The 17,411-nt window shown below is 37.4% G+C and overlaps 1 protein-coding gene and 1 long non-coding RNA gene across 3 annotated transcripts in view; both read left to right on the forward strand.

Moving 5' to 3' along the window:
* The window catches only part of LOC132159625 (uncharacterized), a 54,255-nt gene extending 37,837 nt beyond the window's left edge, over positions 1 to 16,418 (forward strand). Inside the window, exons 1-4 of one of the 2 annotated variants that reach the window (XM_059569200.1) lie at positions 14,492 to 14,865; positions 15,096 to 15,425; positions 15,757 to 16,074; positions 16,166 to 16,397. In XM_059569200.1, coding sequence (XP_059425183.1) covers positions 14,817 to 14,865; positions 15,096 to 15,425; positions 15,757 to 16,074; positions 16,166 to 16,284 — 816 coding nt within the window. In that variant the 5' untranslated portion in view covers positions 14,492 to 14,816 and the 3' untranslated portion in view covers positions 16,285 to 16,397. Of the gene's footprint in view, positions 1 to 14,491; positions 14,866 to 15,095; positions 15,426 to 15,756; positions 16,075 to 16,165 lie in introns of those variants that run through there. The other variant, XM_059569199.1, reaches the window with a different exon arrangement.
* On the forward strand, positions 11,721 to 12,080 carry LOC132159635 (uncharacterized). The gene is made up of 2 exons (XR_009437888.1): positions 11,721 to 11,874; positions 12,026 to 12,080. It is a non-coding gene; the product is annotated as an uncharacterized LOC132159635 (long non-coding RNA).
* Positions 16,419 to 17,411: the final 993 nt, after the last annotated feature.

Below are 17,411 nucleotides of genomic sequence, written 5' to 3' on the forward strand. Positions count from 1 at the left end.
GATGGGTCAGAAACTTACCAGGGCGGAGCAGATAGAACTGGAGCCCTCCAGGGCTGAGCAGGTGGAACTGGAGCCCATCAGGGTGGAGCAGGTGGAACTGGAGGCCATCAGGGCAGTGAAGGTGGAACTGGAGCCCATCAGGGCAGAGAAGGTGGAACTGGAGACCATCAGGGAAGAGCAGGTGGAACTGGAGCCCATCAGGGCAGAGCAGATGGGGTTGGGACCCATGGCAGAGACTGGGGCCTAGAGAAAGCAGAGACAGACAATACAGGCAGTGCAGTCCTGGTCTCAGGGACCGAGACAGGGAACACAGAGAATTCATAAACAGTCTCCATAGCCATGACAGTACAGAGCGAGAGTTTACAGACGGCCTCCATAGCCGTGACAGGACAGAACGAGAGTTCATAAATGGCTAACATAGCCATGACAGGACAGGACAAGAGTTTACAGATGGCCTCCATAGCCATTACAGGACAGAATGAAAGTTCGTAAATGGCCAACATAGCCATGACAGGACATAACGAGAGTTTACAGATGGCCTTCATATCCTTGACCAGACAGAATGAGGATTTGCAGACAGCATTCATAGCTGGGACGGGACAGAACGGAATTCACTGATGGCCTCCATAGCCATGACAGGACAGAATGGAAGTTCATAGATGGTCTCCATATCCGTGACAGGACAGGACGAGAGTTCACAAGTTGATACCACGGACACCTCTGGAGGGTCTGCAGCGGATGCCTCCACCTCTGGAAGATTTACAGCTGCATCTACAGAAAACAGGGCGATTTCATTAATAGTCTTTTTAGCAGGGCAGAAACAATGTTCATCAATGGTTCCTTTGGCAGTGACATAACAGGATGAAAGTGAATTGCTGGGCGCCACCACCACGCAAGGAGCTGAATGAGCACTTCTGCCTCGGGAGGTTCTGCAGCATATGCCACCACCTCTGGTGAAACTGCAGTGGACGCCATCACCTCTGGGGACACAGCAGCAAGCGCCAGTACCTCGAAAGGTTCTGCAGCATTAGCTGCAACCTCTGGAGAAATCATAGTGGACGCCACAACCTCTAGAGTTTCAGTAGGGGTGTACGCAGCCCAAACACAACATATAAAAATCCCCATCATGGGAAGCACTTCAGTCTGGGGAATCAGTTCCTGCACAGGTGGGGTTGAACGCACTGGTTTTGGGATACCAGCTGCTCTTACTGACAGCAGTGGTGGATCTTCCATGCTGGATGCCAGTCTGGGAGACTGAAGAGCTGACCTCAAGGCTCTGGCAACAGACAAGATGTGATGAGCCTCTGGATGTTCTGCTGAGAAGTGACGATCTTCTGGAAGTTCAGCTGAGAAGTGACGATCCTCTGGAAGTTCAGCTGAGACGTGACGAGACTCTGTAAGATCAACGGTGACTTGACTTGACTCTGGAAGATCAACGGTGACTTGACTTGACTCTGAAAGATCAACGGTGACTCGACCCTGGAAGATCAACAGTGACTTGATAGGGTGTTGTTGTGGCTGCCATTTTGTGACCAGGCTCTGCTTTCACTGCTATTTTGTGAGTTTGCCCTTGTGCAGCCACCATTTAAGGAATGAGTGTAATGTCGTGTTCCTCCTCCGTGACACCCACAGTAAACAAAGAGCCAACAGACAACAAAGCATAGTCCGGGAACTGACAGAGTGATGAATGAGGACCCTCGCATCTAAGTTTGATTGGAGAGGTTGATTTATGCCATCCCAGAAAATCTCTATCAAAATATTGTCAGGTAACTCTCTAATATGGTCATCCAGTGATCATGGGCTTTGCTTAATGACAAATAGTGTTTTTGTACTGTCCATACTATACCTGACCAGTGTTCACCTGAACAGCTGCTGGATCCTTGTGTGGCTGAGTATTATGTAACAGGGCTGACGAGTCGTGAGATGTGTGGATCCATGTGTTAGCTTTTATTACACAGAGACGTGGTCATAACAGACATGGGTCAAACACTGGCAAACAGGTATATAGATGGCAAGACAAAGAATATTCCTAGGGCATGCGTGGGTTTTCGATTAACGAATAATATCCAGAGGGCTATTCAAGAGGGGTTATCCAGAATCCAGAGCAAAGAGTCAAAACACGAGAAACAGGGCAAGGCAGGAAAAACACTAAACTACGAAAACTAGAAACTAAGATAAGAGTATGAAAACTATAAACTGAAACTAGACTTTGAAAACTAGAAACAGAAACAAGACTATGAAAACAAACACAGAATGGCTTGGTATAGCAGCTATCGCTAGGAGAGGGATATGTGCAGAACAATACTCAGCAGTGTGTGAAAGCAAGTCCAATGCTTATAAAGCATGTCTGATGATTGTGCTGTGTGTGTGTAATTGGTGGCAGCTGTGTGTGATTGTTTTCAGGTGAATGTGATTGGTGAAATGGAGCATGGCAAATGTAGTCCAGGGTGTACTGTGTAGTATGAGAGTCTGTGATGTGGATGATGACCTCTGGTGGTGAATTAATGGAAGTTCAGTGACTGGATCATGGCATGATCTATAAATTATGAAAACTTGATAAATGCAAATTATATTTAAACAATTTAAAACAGGAATAGTTTTTTTTTCTCATCCAATTAAGTAAATAATTGATTGGCTAATCGATTATCAAAATTATTATACAGTAATGAGGGATTTTGCTTCATTCATTGCAGATGGTCAGTCTGAGTCTGTCAAACATCTAATGATTGCTATTATAATACTGCTACTGCTGCTGCTGCTGCTAGTGATCTCAGCTTCAGCTGTGTTCATGTCCAATCGCAGGAGACGAAAACAATCAACACAAGAAAGTAAGTTACCTACAAAAGAGAGAAAAAAAAGCTTTTTAAGCAGTTTTAGTATTCAAATGTCCCAACAATTTTTTATTTATTTATTTATTTTATTTTGTAAATATATCATTACTAAACAGCTCGGACTACTGTGGAAGAGGTGGTACTGATGCAATAATTACTACAAACAGAGCTCAAGATTTGGTAAGATGTGTTTGTTGTTCTCTGCACTTTTATATGTATGATGCTGCAGCATGAATAATTTCAAAACTGTGCTCTTACTTGCTTTTTTATTTTGTGGCCAGAGTTATGAAACAGCCCAAAAAAACTGTACATTGTATTTTTTCTTGTTTAAAGGACTTAAGATCTCGAATGATTACCCTCGTGTTCTTGGTAGTTTTAAGTGCATTGACTATGAATTTTGGCTTCAGTTCAGTTCTTCTGTGTCTCTGTGCATGTACTTACATGATCTTGAAGCATTCCATTTTTGTGTGGGATTTAAACTTCTCACAGCATTCCTTTTCTATAAATGGTATTACTAGGGGTGTTCCCGACTAAGGATTTTCATAGCCGAATCAGAATTTTTGAATCTTGCCGATATTCGACTAATACTCGAATCATATGTTTGGGGTCTGGTCAAAATACATTGAGTCAAGTCAGACATTTGACTAACATAATTACTGATGTTAGCACACAGGGAAAATGTGTAACGAACACAATTTTTTTACAACAGTGTAATAATATGCAATAGCTCTCATTATAACTTTATTCTTAAACGTTAGCAGTTAATGTTCTGCATTAATGTTTTGAGCTGTGCATGCTGAAGATGACCAGCAGAGTGACGCATTTGATAGCAAGTTTTTAATCAATGGTATTCAACTCATAATTTCATATAGAATATGCTTCGTTATTTACTCAACATAACGTTAATATTAAAACGTAAAGGCTATTTGCAAAAAGTGCCCGAATGCTCATATCTGCGCGGCTCTGAATGTGAACTCCTTTTGTGGATGCGTTCTACACAAAACAATGTGCAGAAACACAGCGGCTAAACTCTAAAAATACACAGCATTTTAGTATAATGGTCTTCTCATTATAATAGTATGTATATAACAGTCCCAGTCATAATTACTAATATTCTACATTGTAGTTTGTCCTGCTCGCGTTGTGCGCTGAACAGTTATTACCGTAATACTACAATGAAGCACTTGACTCAAAACCAAATGCATCTTATATCAGTTAAATAGTATATCCACGATATATATATTCACCAGCTGAAATGATTTGAAATCACTTGTACCCTACCAGTTCGAAAATGTCCAGTCTCTGCCTGTGTCAGTTTGAGTCTTGGTAAAGTTTAAATTCCTGCCGCCAAGATGCTCCTCTTGTGAAACATAAATCTAGAGGGGTGGTTGGATTTATTCACACACTTTAAAATATTAATTTGAAGCTACTTCCTTTTCAGATTCTTACAGCTTTATCATAATAAGCTGTATATTAACTTATTGGGAGAAATCCGGTAGTTCTATGTTAAATCAGACATTTGAGCTCCCCCATATAGTCAAAATGGCATAATCAATAACACCCTGCGAATATTTGACTGTAAGATTGGTAGTTGTATCAGGCTCCTCGAATCAAAGCATCGATTCATTGACTATTCGGTGTCACCCGGTATTACTTTGTTTTTTTGTTTTGTTTCTAAATTGTTATGCTTTAAGCATATGCAGTATTTTTACTGTATTTTCCTGATGTGTGTCTGTTTTCTTACAGGAGACTAATGGACAGAATCAGACAGAGTATTCAAAGGTGTCTTTCAGATGATGATCATTCAGACTGTATTATTATAAAGCTCAACTTATTACAGGCCAGAGCATTTTGGAGCAAATATCAGTATGTAACAAAGCTCCAAGTCTCAAAGTTGAACTGCAAATCTACTGGTTGAAAAAGACCTGAATTGTAGAGTATTCACAACAGGCAACCTTTCACTTTAACTAATGGGATGCTCCGTTAATTTCTGATCTCAATCTTGTCTGCGGCTGCACAGCTTCATACCTTACGCAGTATAATCATGTCTAGACTTGAGTTTAGCTGGTTTGTGTAGTATTATTTTCACACCCATCCATGTGATTACTATCCTAGTTCTGGTTATAAAACAAGAGTCATGAAAAACTGGGGAAAAATAGCTCAAAAGAAAGAAAGAATCAGCCAGAGCTACAAACAGTATGTATATTGAGTCTAACCCGAATGTATACAGTCATTGAATCACTGAGGCTCCGTCTGTTGACTATTTTTGAGTTTTACCTATAGCATGATCAAGTCAGCCCCTGCTGGTAGAAAACTATGAATTTACTGCGATAAACATTGTAGCATACCAAGCCATTATAAACAATTTCACCTAAGTAGTATTCAGTAAGAAGTGAAACTTTCAATCCAAGTATGTACTTAAGTGACATATTGCAGAATGTCATACATTTGCTCAAGTACATTTGCATTTTTTCTAAAGAATGCTGACAGATTGTAAACGTCCACATGTAGCTCAAGACTGATCACAAACTGAAGCTAAACTTCTTGAAAGAATGAAAAATATTCACTAAAACTGTTTGTAATAGGTTTTAGCATTTGTCCTGAAGCATACTGGCAGTTTCTGCCCCTTTTGCAGGTTTGTTCTTTTGTACCTAATGTTTTTATTGTGTTGTAGTATCAATGTCTGTAGAAAAATAAACACACTACAACATGCTCTCTGTACTTCTTTTTTCTTTTATTTTTTTTCTTTATTTTTTTGTCTTATGTCACAGAAATGTCCAAATAAACAGCATTTTAATTATTATTTTGAAATAAATAATAGAATATATATTCTATTATTTATTCAGCTATCAGCTGTTCATAATCCATCTTATGAACAGCTGATACACACTGAACACACTGAACACACTACACTTTATATTTATATACACATACACTTAATTTATCTAACACACATACTTAGTATACACTTAAAATTTGCACATAATAAACATGTACATACATAACTGCATTTTTGTAATATACCTGCCTACAATTGTCAATTTGTATATTGTCATTCCTTGTCTACTTATTTGTATTTTTTGTATTTTTATATTCTTTTATTATGTGTTTTATGTTCTGTCGCTGTCATTCTGTTGTATATATATATTTATTTATTTATTTTTAATTATCTGAATCAGACAACATTTTGAGTCACATGATTGGACTGTTTCTCTGTTAACGTGGTTAGCAGTCTGTTGGTTTCACAGGATGTGGTTTGTAAGTGAGATATGAGGAAGCATTTAGTGAGAGATGAAGGAATATTGAAATAATATACTTTTATAGTAAGAAAAATAAAACCTCTGAAAACAAAAGTCAGAAGATGTACAGTATATAGTCTCCTGCTTGTGAAACAGTTTAGGAAACTGTCTGTTATCAGTTTGTTTGAGGCTCTTCATTCTCTCTGATTCACTAGAAGCTCAGTTTGAGAGATTCACTGAGATCTGTTGTGGTCTGCTTCTTTTAGTTTATTCGGTCTGGACTCAAACGCTGTATTTGTGAGCAGTGTGTTCATGAATTTAGGACTCATCAAGTCATCTGAAGAAAACATAGTTTGTTTATTTCTTGAATCTCTGTTGTTCTTCGTGTCGGACATATTTTAAAGATGATCTCAAATCCTGCTGTTTTCTGTCTATTGGTGTTTTTCACAAAGTGTAAGTGATTTTAATTTTCCTTTTACTGAATTCATATGTATATAAAACTAGGCTTGATGTTTTTTATTTGTTTGGTTTGTTCAGATAAGATAAATGTGGCATATGATTAGTTCATTTCATGCATCACTATTAATATGCAATGAACATCTTTTGTTTTTCTGAAAAAAAAAAACTTTGTTTTAGGTGTGTTTGTCGCTGTGACAGATGAAGTGAAGTCAGTGTCAGTGCTGGAGGGAGATTCTGTCTCTCTAAACACTGATGTTAAAGTACAGAGAGATGATCAGATACGGTGGACGTTTGGACCTCAAAACACTCGAATAGCTGAAATCATTAAAAGAGACCAAATAAACATTATTTTCGTCAGTGATGATGGGAGATTCAGAGACAAACTGCTGTTGGACAATCAAACTGGATCTCTGACCATCAGAAACATCAAATCTGAACACTCTGGACTTTATAAACTGACCGTCATCAGTGGAGAAACCTCACTGAAGAAATTCACTGTTACTGTGTATGGTGAGTAAACTCTCACTAATGCTAGAATTAATTAATTTTTTTTATAATCGTCTGAACTCACAATGCTGCAAATTATATACTGTATGATGCCCAAACTACAACTGACATCACCTTCTAAATGTTAAAATAATATATCAAATAGCTGCTCAAATGATCAATCATTGTTTTAGAGTAGATATACAAGCATTCATTTCTTTCTCAGCCTTTAAAATGCTGGTTTCTTTTTGATTATCTTTGCAAGAAAACATCTGTGTGTGTCATGTTAATTTTATCATAGTTTGTTGATTATAATACATACACGGTCTTTCATGTTTTCCAGCTCCTCTTCCCTCTCCTGTCATCACAAGTAACTCTTCAATCTGTTCTTCTTCATCATCATCATCATCATCAGGATCATCATCAGTGTCCAGATGTTCACTGTTGTGTTCAGCTGTGAATGTGAGTGCTGTGACTCTCTCCTGGTACAAAGGAAACAGTTTATTGTCCAGCATCAGTGTGTCTGATCTCAGCATCAGTCTCTCTCTACCTCTGGAGGTGGAATATCAGGAGAACAACATCTACAGCTGTGTGATCAACAATCCCATCACAAACCAGACCACACATCTGGACATCACTCAACTCTGTCAGACATGTCCAGGTCAGTGATGTTACTTAATCTGTTGCTCTTGGTAAGAGTGATGTTTCCTATTTATAGACAAACACTTAATATTATTTTGGCTGAATTCAGAACAGAAAGTTTTTCTCTCCATGTTCATTACAGATCAGAGCCAGCATCCATATTTGAATCTGATGATAATCGTCAGTGTGTGGCTGTTGGTGTTCATGTCTGCTGTTATAATCATGTTCTGCTGCAGGAAACTGTGTCAAGCACAACAAAAGGGCAAGTAACTGACAAAGCTTACTGTTTATTATTGTTAATATATTAATATACTTTGTGTTTGTATATTAAAATATTAAATAATACATTTACCTGAGAACAATCTAAACATTACCTGAGAAGCGAAGTTGAAGTCTTGTTCTCTAAAAGTCTTGTGGTTAGATTTTTCTTAAAACAATGAAATCTTGTAATTAAGTCTTGCACCACTGGCAATTTTTTTTCTTGTTTTAAGCAAAAACTAACCAAATTTTGATACCTTTTTTTCAGTAAACAAAACATAATAACTCAAGTAATTGTGCTTGCACCTTGATTAAAGAATGTTTAGATATTAATGCTAAAAATCAAGACAAAAATACTAAGGAAACCATTTTATGCAGTTGTATTTTCAGTTATTATTTATTGTCATGCCATCGTATTCCACTCGATGGCAGAAAACTATTTAACAAACTGAATATCATATACTCCATATCCTCACATGTCTGTGTTTGTAGATCTGACAATGAGAGAACAGCAAAACATGTCTGAATACACAAATATCATCTACTGCCTTCAGAAGGAAGATCAGCCAGAGGTCAGTAAACATTTGATCTGATCTTTAAATATTACTTTATTTACTTTACAGTTTCAGGAATGAATTAAGGTCTGTTCATCTACTTCCTGTCAGCTCAGAGGTTTAGTCATGTTTGTGATGTTGAATGTTTCTTCCTTACAGTTAGGCTCGCTGGATATGGACAGAAGAGAGACAACTGTAAACTATCGACACACAACACAGTGAAACTCAGTTTATGATGAACTGAACGTGTCTGGGAAACATCTGTCCTAAACTAGATCTCCCGTGTTTCATCAGGAGTCCTCGTGTTTGAGCAGATGCTTCATGATGATTAAATGTCTCCTGTGCTGAAGGATTCAAAGATGATGAGCAGGTGTGAGGTTGATTTGTGGATGTTTGATGCTGGACTTCTGTAGAAGTTGTTATTGCAGTTGTTATTATCTGGTCTGAATTTACAGTTGAACATTAATCAGACGACATGTGCAAGAACACTGTTTGGAAAATTATTACAATTTAGGCAGTTTTCCAGTTTCACTAACCAGCTCAAAACTAGTTCAAATTAACACATGATTTATCCGATATATAATCTCTGCTGATAAAAAACAACATATGCTGGTTAGGTATGTTTTGACGCTGGGATGCTGGTTGATGCTGGTCATGTGCCGGCAAAGGACCAGCATAAACCAGCAAAGGATCATTTTAAACCAGCATTCCAGCGTAAAAAAATACCTAACCAGCATATGCTGTTTTTTTTTCAGAAGGGATGAAGTTTCTAAATATCCCTTTTGTCATGTCTTCTCACCACTGAACCCTCCTCCTATGAAATGTTCCATTGAGTCATCTGACAGCTGCTGTTTGTAGGATGTAATTTCAGTAATGATGGGAAAAACCCTCCCCTCACACAGTCTCTTTGTGTTGATTCTCATGAGCGCAAACCAGATGGAGTTTTTTATAGCTGTATTAAATCTAGTGCAGATGACCTCCATAAAACAGAAGTGTATGGTTTTAGAACATGGTTTCCTATTGCAGAATCAGTGTTGGGGGTAACGAGTTACAAAGTAACAGATTAACAGTAATTATATTACTTTTTTGGGTAACAAAGTAAAGTAATGCATTACACTAATAATATTGATAACTACACTACTTTACTAGACTATGGGAACGCGCTTTCCTGCATTACACATGTCGTGTTTGCCTCTGTGTAAAGTTCTGGGCCGGGTTTCCCGATAACGATTGATCTTAGTGCTTAAGAGTGTTCCTAGAGTAATTTTACGATTGTTCATTATGGTTTGTCCCAACATTGCATGTAAAGCAATCACACAGCTTCTCTTCAAGTGCTACGTAGGAGTCGCTCTCCGTTTGTCAAGTGCTGAAATGTCATCTTATAGACGGTTTTATCGGGCGCACGCAGCTGACCCTAAGTTAACTTCCGGTCTGTGTTGTGTATATCGGTTTGGCTGCAGTGCCGTCTACAAACGCAGTTAAAGACAAGGGGATGAGTAGACTGAAGTTGGGCTCAGGTGCTTGTGATGTGGGATGTCTTTCCCATACATTTATTTATTTTTGGAGACTCGCCACGATTTTAAAACTGATCGATTTTCCAAAAGGCTTCGTTGAATAAACAAGAGCACGTACTGCACGTTTAAACGGGACGGGAAACTTCTATTTCTCGCGCTTTAAAGCATCTCTTGCTTAACATTTCTTCCATGTTTTATTTTTAATAGTAAATCCCATTTGTTTACCAAAAATAAAGTTTGCTTAATTTTCAATATTTAAAAGAAAATCTAAATGAATGGTTTATGCCTTCATTTGATAACCAGAAAAATGTAAATACACAACAGAATTTCTGAGGGGAAAAAACATTTCATAAGGCTATTTTAAGAAAAATTGAAGAAATTAAGTTGTTTTTATTGTTTTAAATAATTAAACATGCTCAAAAGATCAAACATATGGTGAAGAAAAAATAAAACATTTCATAGGGCCCTAAACATGTAATTTTATTTTTAAACTTTTAATAAATTGCTGTGAAAATGTATAAGTGTTATGATTTAAATTAATTAGACATGCTTTTTGATTAATACAATTAATTAATTAATTAACATGCTGCTGTCGTAAGCTGTTTTTTTTTTTGATGACGCGTCATGCATGCGGCGGACGGCGGTGCGACACTGGTGGCGGGTGTTGCCAGATTGGGTGTTTTTCCGCTACATATTAATACCCGTTTACGGTGTGTTTTAGCCGGGTTTTCGATTGGAAGGCTCTATAGTAATCTGGCACCCTATTGAACGAAGTTAACGTGAGAGAGCGTGCCGTTCACAGACACCAGAATGAACGAGTTGACAGTAACGTTCATCAGGCAGTAATACAGCACGTTCAGTTCACGTTCGCCCAAAATATGAACGAGTTCATGAACTATCGTTCAATGAACGCGTTCAGGCACAACACTGACACAGTGGGGAAGAAATGTCTGTCACAGTTTCTGGTCTGTGTATCCCTGGGTGTCCACTAGTGGTCTCACTTCCCCATATAGTCACCCCACTGCAGGTACTACATTTCCCACAAGCCTTTGTCTGGATTCATCACTGTTAATTGCACACCTGTTAATTGCACTCAGCTGTTCCCACTTTCATCATTTTCACCTGTCCGTATATACCCTGTCTGTTTCTATCATTTTCATGGAGTCCTTGGTTTATGTCACCCTGCTTTTTTGTGTTCCCTAGTGTTTGTTGTGTTTCTTGTTTTGGACTGCCTTTCTGAATATTGACCTTTTGCCTGACTGGATTTTGATTCTTGGATTCCCCTAATAAAACACTGCATCTGGATCTCTTTGTTTGTGTGTGCGTTCATGACAGAAGGACTCCATCATGCCCAGATCCAGCGGTGTGGGATTTCGAAAGGACTGGGGTATAATGATGAGGCACTGAAGGACTTGTTCAACAACTGCCTGGATGACCCTTTGCCTCGGTGGGAGATGAGGTGCTGAAGGTCCTGGACTTTTGGGGGTTCACGAGGTACCTTCACCATCGTAGTCAATGGGATACACCGACCACACGATGGCTGACTCTACGCCTGTGTCTCCAGACAAGATGGCCGCCAGCCCAGCGCCACTGCTCAAGACATAGTATATCAAGTAATTTTGCTTGCACCTTCATTAAAGAATGTTTAGATATTTATAATAAAAATCAAGACAAAAATACTAAGGAAATCATTTTTAGCAGTGTATCTCTAGAGTTATTATTTATTATCATAGCATCACATTCCACTAGATGGCAGAAATCTATTTAACAAACCGAATATCATATCCTCATGTGTCTGTGTTTGTAGATCTGACATTCAGAGCAAAAACAGCAAAACATGTCTGAATACACAAATATCATCTACTGCCTTCAGAAGGAAGATCAGCCAGAGGTCAGTAAACATTTTATCTGATCATGATTTTACGTTATATATTACTTTATTTACTTTACAGTTCCAGGAATGAATTAAGTTCTGTTCATCTACTTCCTGTCAGCTCAGAGGTTTAGTCATGTTTGTGATGTTGAATGTTTCTTCCTTACAGTTAGGCTCGCTGGATGTGGACAGAACAGAGACAACTGTGAACTATCGACACACAACACAGTGAAACTCAGTTTATGATGAACTGAACGTCTCTGGGAAACATCTGTCCTAAACTAGATCTCCCGTGTTTCATCAGGAGTCCTCGTGTTTGAGCAGATGCTTCATGATGATTCACTGTCTGCGGTGCTGAACGATTCAAAGATGATGAGCAGGTGTGAGGTTGATTTGTGGATGTTTGATGCTGGACTTACACTACAGTTAACGTGAAGAGAAGAACATCAAGATTAACATTAAACAGTGTAAGATGAAGTGTACAAGAACATTGTTGGGAAAATAACTAATAATTATTTAGGCCGTTTCCTGTTTCACTAAACCTGCTCAAAATGAGCTCAAATTAAAACATGATTTATCTGATATATAATGAAGTTTCTAAATATCCTTTTGTCATGTCTTCTCACCACTGAACCCTCCTCCTATGAAATGTTCCACTGAGTCATCCGACAGCTGCTGTTTGTAGGATGTAATTTCAGTAATGACGGGAAAAACCCTCCCCTCACACAGTCTCTTTGTGTTGATGTTCATGAGCGCAGACCAGATGGAGTTTGATGTGTTTGTAGTGAGGGCCGTAGCTGGCGTCAGCGGGGCCCCAGTGCAAGTTGTACTATTGGGCCCTGTTTGAAATTGTTTAATGTGTATGTTTATTTATTTGTGCTATTTAAACACTGATTAAGTTTGTAGGTTTCCAGGTACAGAAACAGAATATTCAAATGTAAAATTGCACTTCATAGTATTCACTGTAAAAATTAAATACAGTATACAATCAAACCAAAATGTATTCAGACACCTTCAACATTTCTCACATTATTTGCTATAGTTTAGAAAATTCAGACAAATGTTAGTATGACAAAATTGTCATGAGTCCGGACCCGTTGTTTCTCCCTGTCACCACCAGAGGGAGTCAATTCCCACTCTCCCGGACTCATTTACCCCAAACTCGACACACCTGGTCACACACTCACACACACAGCTGTTGCCCGTTGTCACAGACTATATATTCTCATCTCACGCACAACTCTGCCTGGCTGAATTAATTGTCATTTGTATTTCTAGTGCGAGTGTATTTCTAGTCATGTATGTTGTTGATTAGCTGTCGCTGAGTATGAACCTGTTTGGTTTTGCCATGTTGGCCTTTTTGTTTCAGTTTATTAAAAGTCTTTTCCTGCACTTGGACCCAGACCCTGTTTCTTTCCACGGTGCTCTCTTCGCTTTGCCATGACAAAAAATTGCACAACTATCAATACTTTGACCAATTACCAAGTAATGCTTAATTTTGTTCAGTCTGTTGTGTGAAAAGTTCACATTAGCAATTAAAGAAATAAGACTTAAGCAAAACATGCTCCGGTCAACGTGTCTGAATAATTATGTTCCCAAATTTTTCATCAGTTTTACTGGTAGTCCACTGTATGAAGAATTGTTGGGTATAATATGTCACAGTTTACTTTATTTTGTATCATTATAATGGATGCATTGTCTTTTAAATTAAAACCAGTGAACAGGACTTTGTGTTCAAACCAATGACATTGTTTTCACGTTGTTATCATGAATTAACTGTGCTCAAGCTCGATTTGCTTGATATTATTGCGTTTTGTAATCAAATTCTGACATTACATTTCAGCTTTTTAACTGAAGATGTAAAAATGTAATTTCTCCAGGGCTGAATATTTCAGATGGAGTTTGAATATCCCAGATCCTCTTATATGTGTCATCGCATTTTTAAATTGTTCCCACACCCCTGATCTGCATCTAAAGTTCCTTACCAACAGAAAACTTTATAAACAGGTGATTTCCATGATATATGAAATGATTTTGCATAGTTTTTTTTTGTGCTGTGGATTTTCAGTAGGCCTGTGAGTGGAACAAACACGAGGGTCTTCATGCACTGTGACACAGTGACATCTCTGAGCTTCTGAGTCAGAGCGAGATCTGCTGTGGTCTGGTTTATTTAGGCCATACGTTTACGTGTGAACTGAACCGATGTGGTTTTGTTTTGTTTTTGGGTAAATAGCCAGTCAGTATATGAGAATTGATCTATTATGGGATGTATGTGGTTGGTGCTTGTGCATTTGAGCAGTGGACTGCTTCTGTTGTCAGTTTCATGTTTGCCAATTGATTTGACCTCAACATCAGTAGATAACATTAGTAAATATAGTTATTTATTAATTTAGAAGCATCCTTTCTTTTCTGTATTTCAACTTTGCTAATGGTTTGCACTAAACCTTATGAGTAAATACAATTGTCTGCTTTATCTTTTGTTCTTGTGGTTCTAATAATTTTAACAAGTGCATCTAGGCTGTCTCAAGATGCCAAGCCCCTAACACCCCCTCAGGGGGTGGAGTCATAACCAAAGGAAGTTCATATATGGTTTGTTATGCATTCCAAAATCACAAATACGTTTATTTGGTTTATTGTCCTGTTTTCCTGTATTTGTCCATTGAATGTGTGAAGAATGTTTTCTCCAGTAAACTCAGAATTTAGAATTTTAACAATTTAACAATTAATTTCTCAGTCAACGCATGTAATCAAAATCAGTATATGGTGAAGTAGTTCTAAATTAATAATAATTTCAGTAATTATTTCCTTCTAAGCGCTGTGCTAAAGCGTCATCAAGCTGTCTTTCTCTTCCTCTATGAGCAGACTTGTTTCTGCTTATGTGGCTGTCGTTTTGAACACGTTTTCGATGGTGCTATGAGCACATACATTATCAGAAATCTTTCAGACATATTTGGAGGAATATGAATTCAGATGCTGCTTTCATCTGTCTATGGATTCTTATCACAAATGGTAAATCAGATTTCATTTCATTTCATTCAAGTTGTGTGGTCATCTCGGGAAAAGCCTGCACAAATATATAAGTGCACATACAAATAATCTTTTGTCAGTAAACTGCTTTTTCTTTTTCTTTCTAAGTTATAAAGACATATTTAAAATTTGATGCTTTTTTTTATATATACGCATGTTACTTTTTGGTTTGTGACAATGACAGATTTTTCCTTTGTTTTCACGTGTTTCAGGCATGTTTGGTGATACAGAAGAAGTGAAGTCAGTGTCAGTGCTGGAGGGAGATTCTGTCTCTCTAAACACTGATGTTAAAATACAGAGAGACGATCAGATACGGTGGACGTTTGGACCTCAAAACACTCGAATAGCTGAAATCATTAAAAGAGACCAAATAAACATTATTTTTGTCAGTAATGATGGAATATTCGGAGAAAGACTCCAGATGGACAATCAAACTGGATCTCTGACCATCAGAAACATCAGATCTGAACACACTGGACTTTATAAACTGACCGTCATCAGTGGAAAAACCTCACTGAAGAGATTCACTGTTACTGTGTATGGTGAGTAAACTCTCACTAATTGTTCATTTATTTTTTATTCTAGTCTGAAATGTGTATTCTGCACAAAAGTTTCTAAATGCTTGCACAGAACTACAGCTGAACTGAAAAATGTTGAAATAATATATCAAATAGCTGCTCAAACACTGTTTTGGAGATGATACTGTAAATTAAATCATTAATTTCTTTCTTGACTTTGCATTGAATATTAAGTTTTCTTCTTATTAGACTTGCAAGAAAACATCTTAATCATGTTATTTTTTTCATCATGTTGTTTATTGATAATACTGAGATAACACTTACATTTACTTGTTCTTTCTATATTGTTTTCCAGCTCCTCTTCCCTCTCCTGTCATCACAAGTAACTCTTCAATCTGTTCTTCATCATCATCATCATCATCATCTAAACGTTCATCAGTGTCTAATTGTTCACTGCTGTGTTCAGTTGTGAATGTGAGTGCTGTGACTCTCTCCTGGTACAAAGGAAACAGTTTATTGTCCAGCATCAGTGTGTCTGATCTCAGCATCAGTCTCTCTCTACCTCTGGAGGTGGAATATCAGGAGAACAACATCTACAGCTGTGTGATCAACAATCCCATCAAAAACCAGACCGCACATCTCAACATCACTCAACTCTGTCACACGTGTGCAGGTCTGTCAGTGGTAATGTTAGTGCTCTTTACAGACCTGAAAGGGTTAAAATGAACACTAATGTCTCCGTGTTCTTCTGTTTCTTTCCTCAGACTCTGTTCATTGTTGTGGTTCTACTGAAGCTGTGATCCGATTGGTCGTCTCTGCTCTGGTGGGCGTGGCTGCAGTTGCTGCTGTAGTTTATGACTTCAGTTCTGGAAGAGCTCAGTAAAACAGAACAGAAGCAGGGAGCAAGGAGCAGGGAGCGATGTTTTCTAATCTAACAGGATGTGTTAAATATAACACGCGTTGAATGTGATGCCAAGGGGCACAAAACCTTTCTTCTTCTTCTTCTTCTTTTTTTTTTGCATTATTTAAAATATACAATGTAATTTATAAAAGTATAGAAAGAATTGAAAAAAATCTTTAAAAATAATTTTGTCTATATATATAGACAGAAGAGAAAAAATAACTGATCTCTGTAATGTTTCGTGCACTTCTCTAAACCCCATTTGAGTGGGAAAAAAATATTTCTGTATTATTTCTACTATATGTGTTCCTGTGGCTCAGTGGTAGAGCATTGTGTTAGCAGCGCAAAAGGTTGTGGGTTCGATTCCCAGGGAACACATTAGGTAAAAATGTGTAGCCTAAAAGCACTGTAAGTCGATTTGAATAAAAATGTCTGCTAAATGCATAAATGTACTATAATTCTTAAATTCACTGTTGCAAAATAAACTGTGACTAACAAAATCAGATAATAGAAAAACTTTATTTTAATATTTAATTAAGAATCTAATCAACACAAGAGCAAAATAATAGTAATAAAAAAATATTTTCTCTGTTAAAAATTAAGCTAATAAATAAATAAAATCTGGTAAGTTTGTGCACCTTGTTTATTTGAATATAAAGCCTATTTAAAATGAAAGTACGGTAATGGATAAGTAAAGCTGCCCCCTTGTGGTCAATGTAGGAACATGAAATCATTGGTGATAAATATGATGTGAGAATAAACAACAAGTTCCTTCCCCTGTAAATGACAGCAGCTGAGCACTGGAGAAACAAAGCTTTTAGGATCTCTGAATCAACTGAACCAATTGTTCTGAAGCAGTCAAACATGTATAATGACACATTTTACAAAACAATAACAAACGTTTTCATGGAAGTGTAATCTTTTAAATGTAATCTATCCTAATTCAATACAGTTAAATATGAAGGTTATGTAAAATTGTGTTTTATTTGTAGTGTTTGTTATGTGTGTTATTAAGCAGGGCTTCATTAAACACAATTAAGTATCATTCTCCTTGTGTTATAACTGCTTAAGTATTCAAATTCATTAAATTAATTAAAAATGAGTCTACA

This window comes from Carassius carassius, chromosome 16, assembly GCF_963082965.1.
Source record: "Carassius carassius chromosome 16, fCarCar2.1, whole genome shotgun sequence".
Classification (NCBI taxonomy): Eukaryota; Metazoa; Chordata; class Actinopteri; order Cypriniformes; family Cyprinidae; genus Carassius; species Carassius carassius.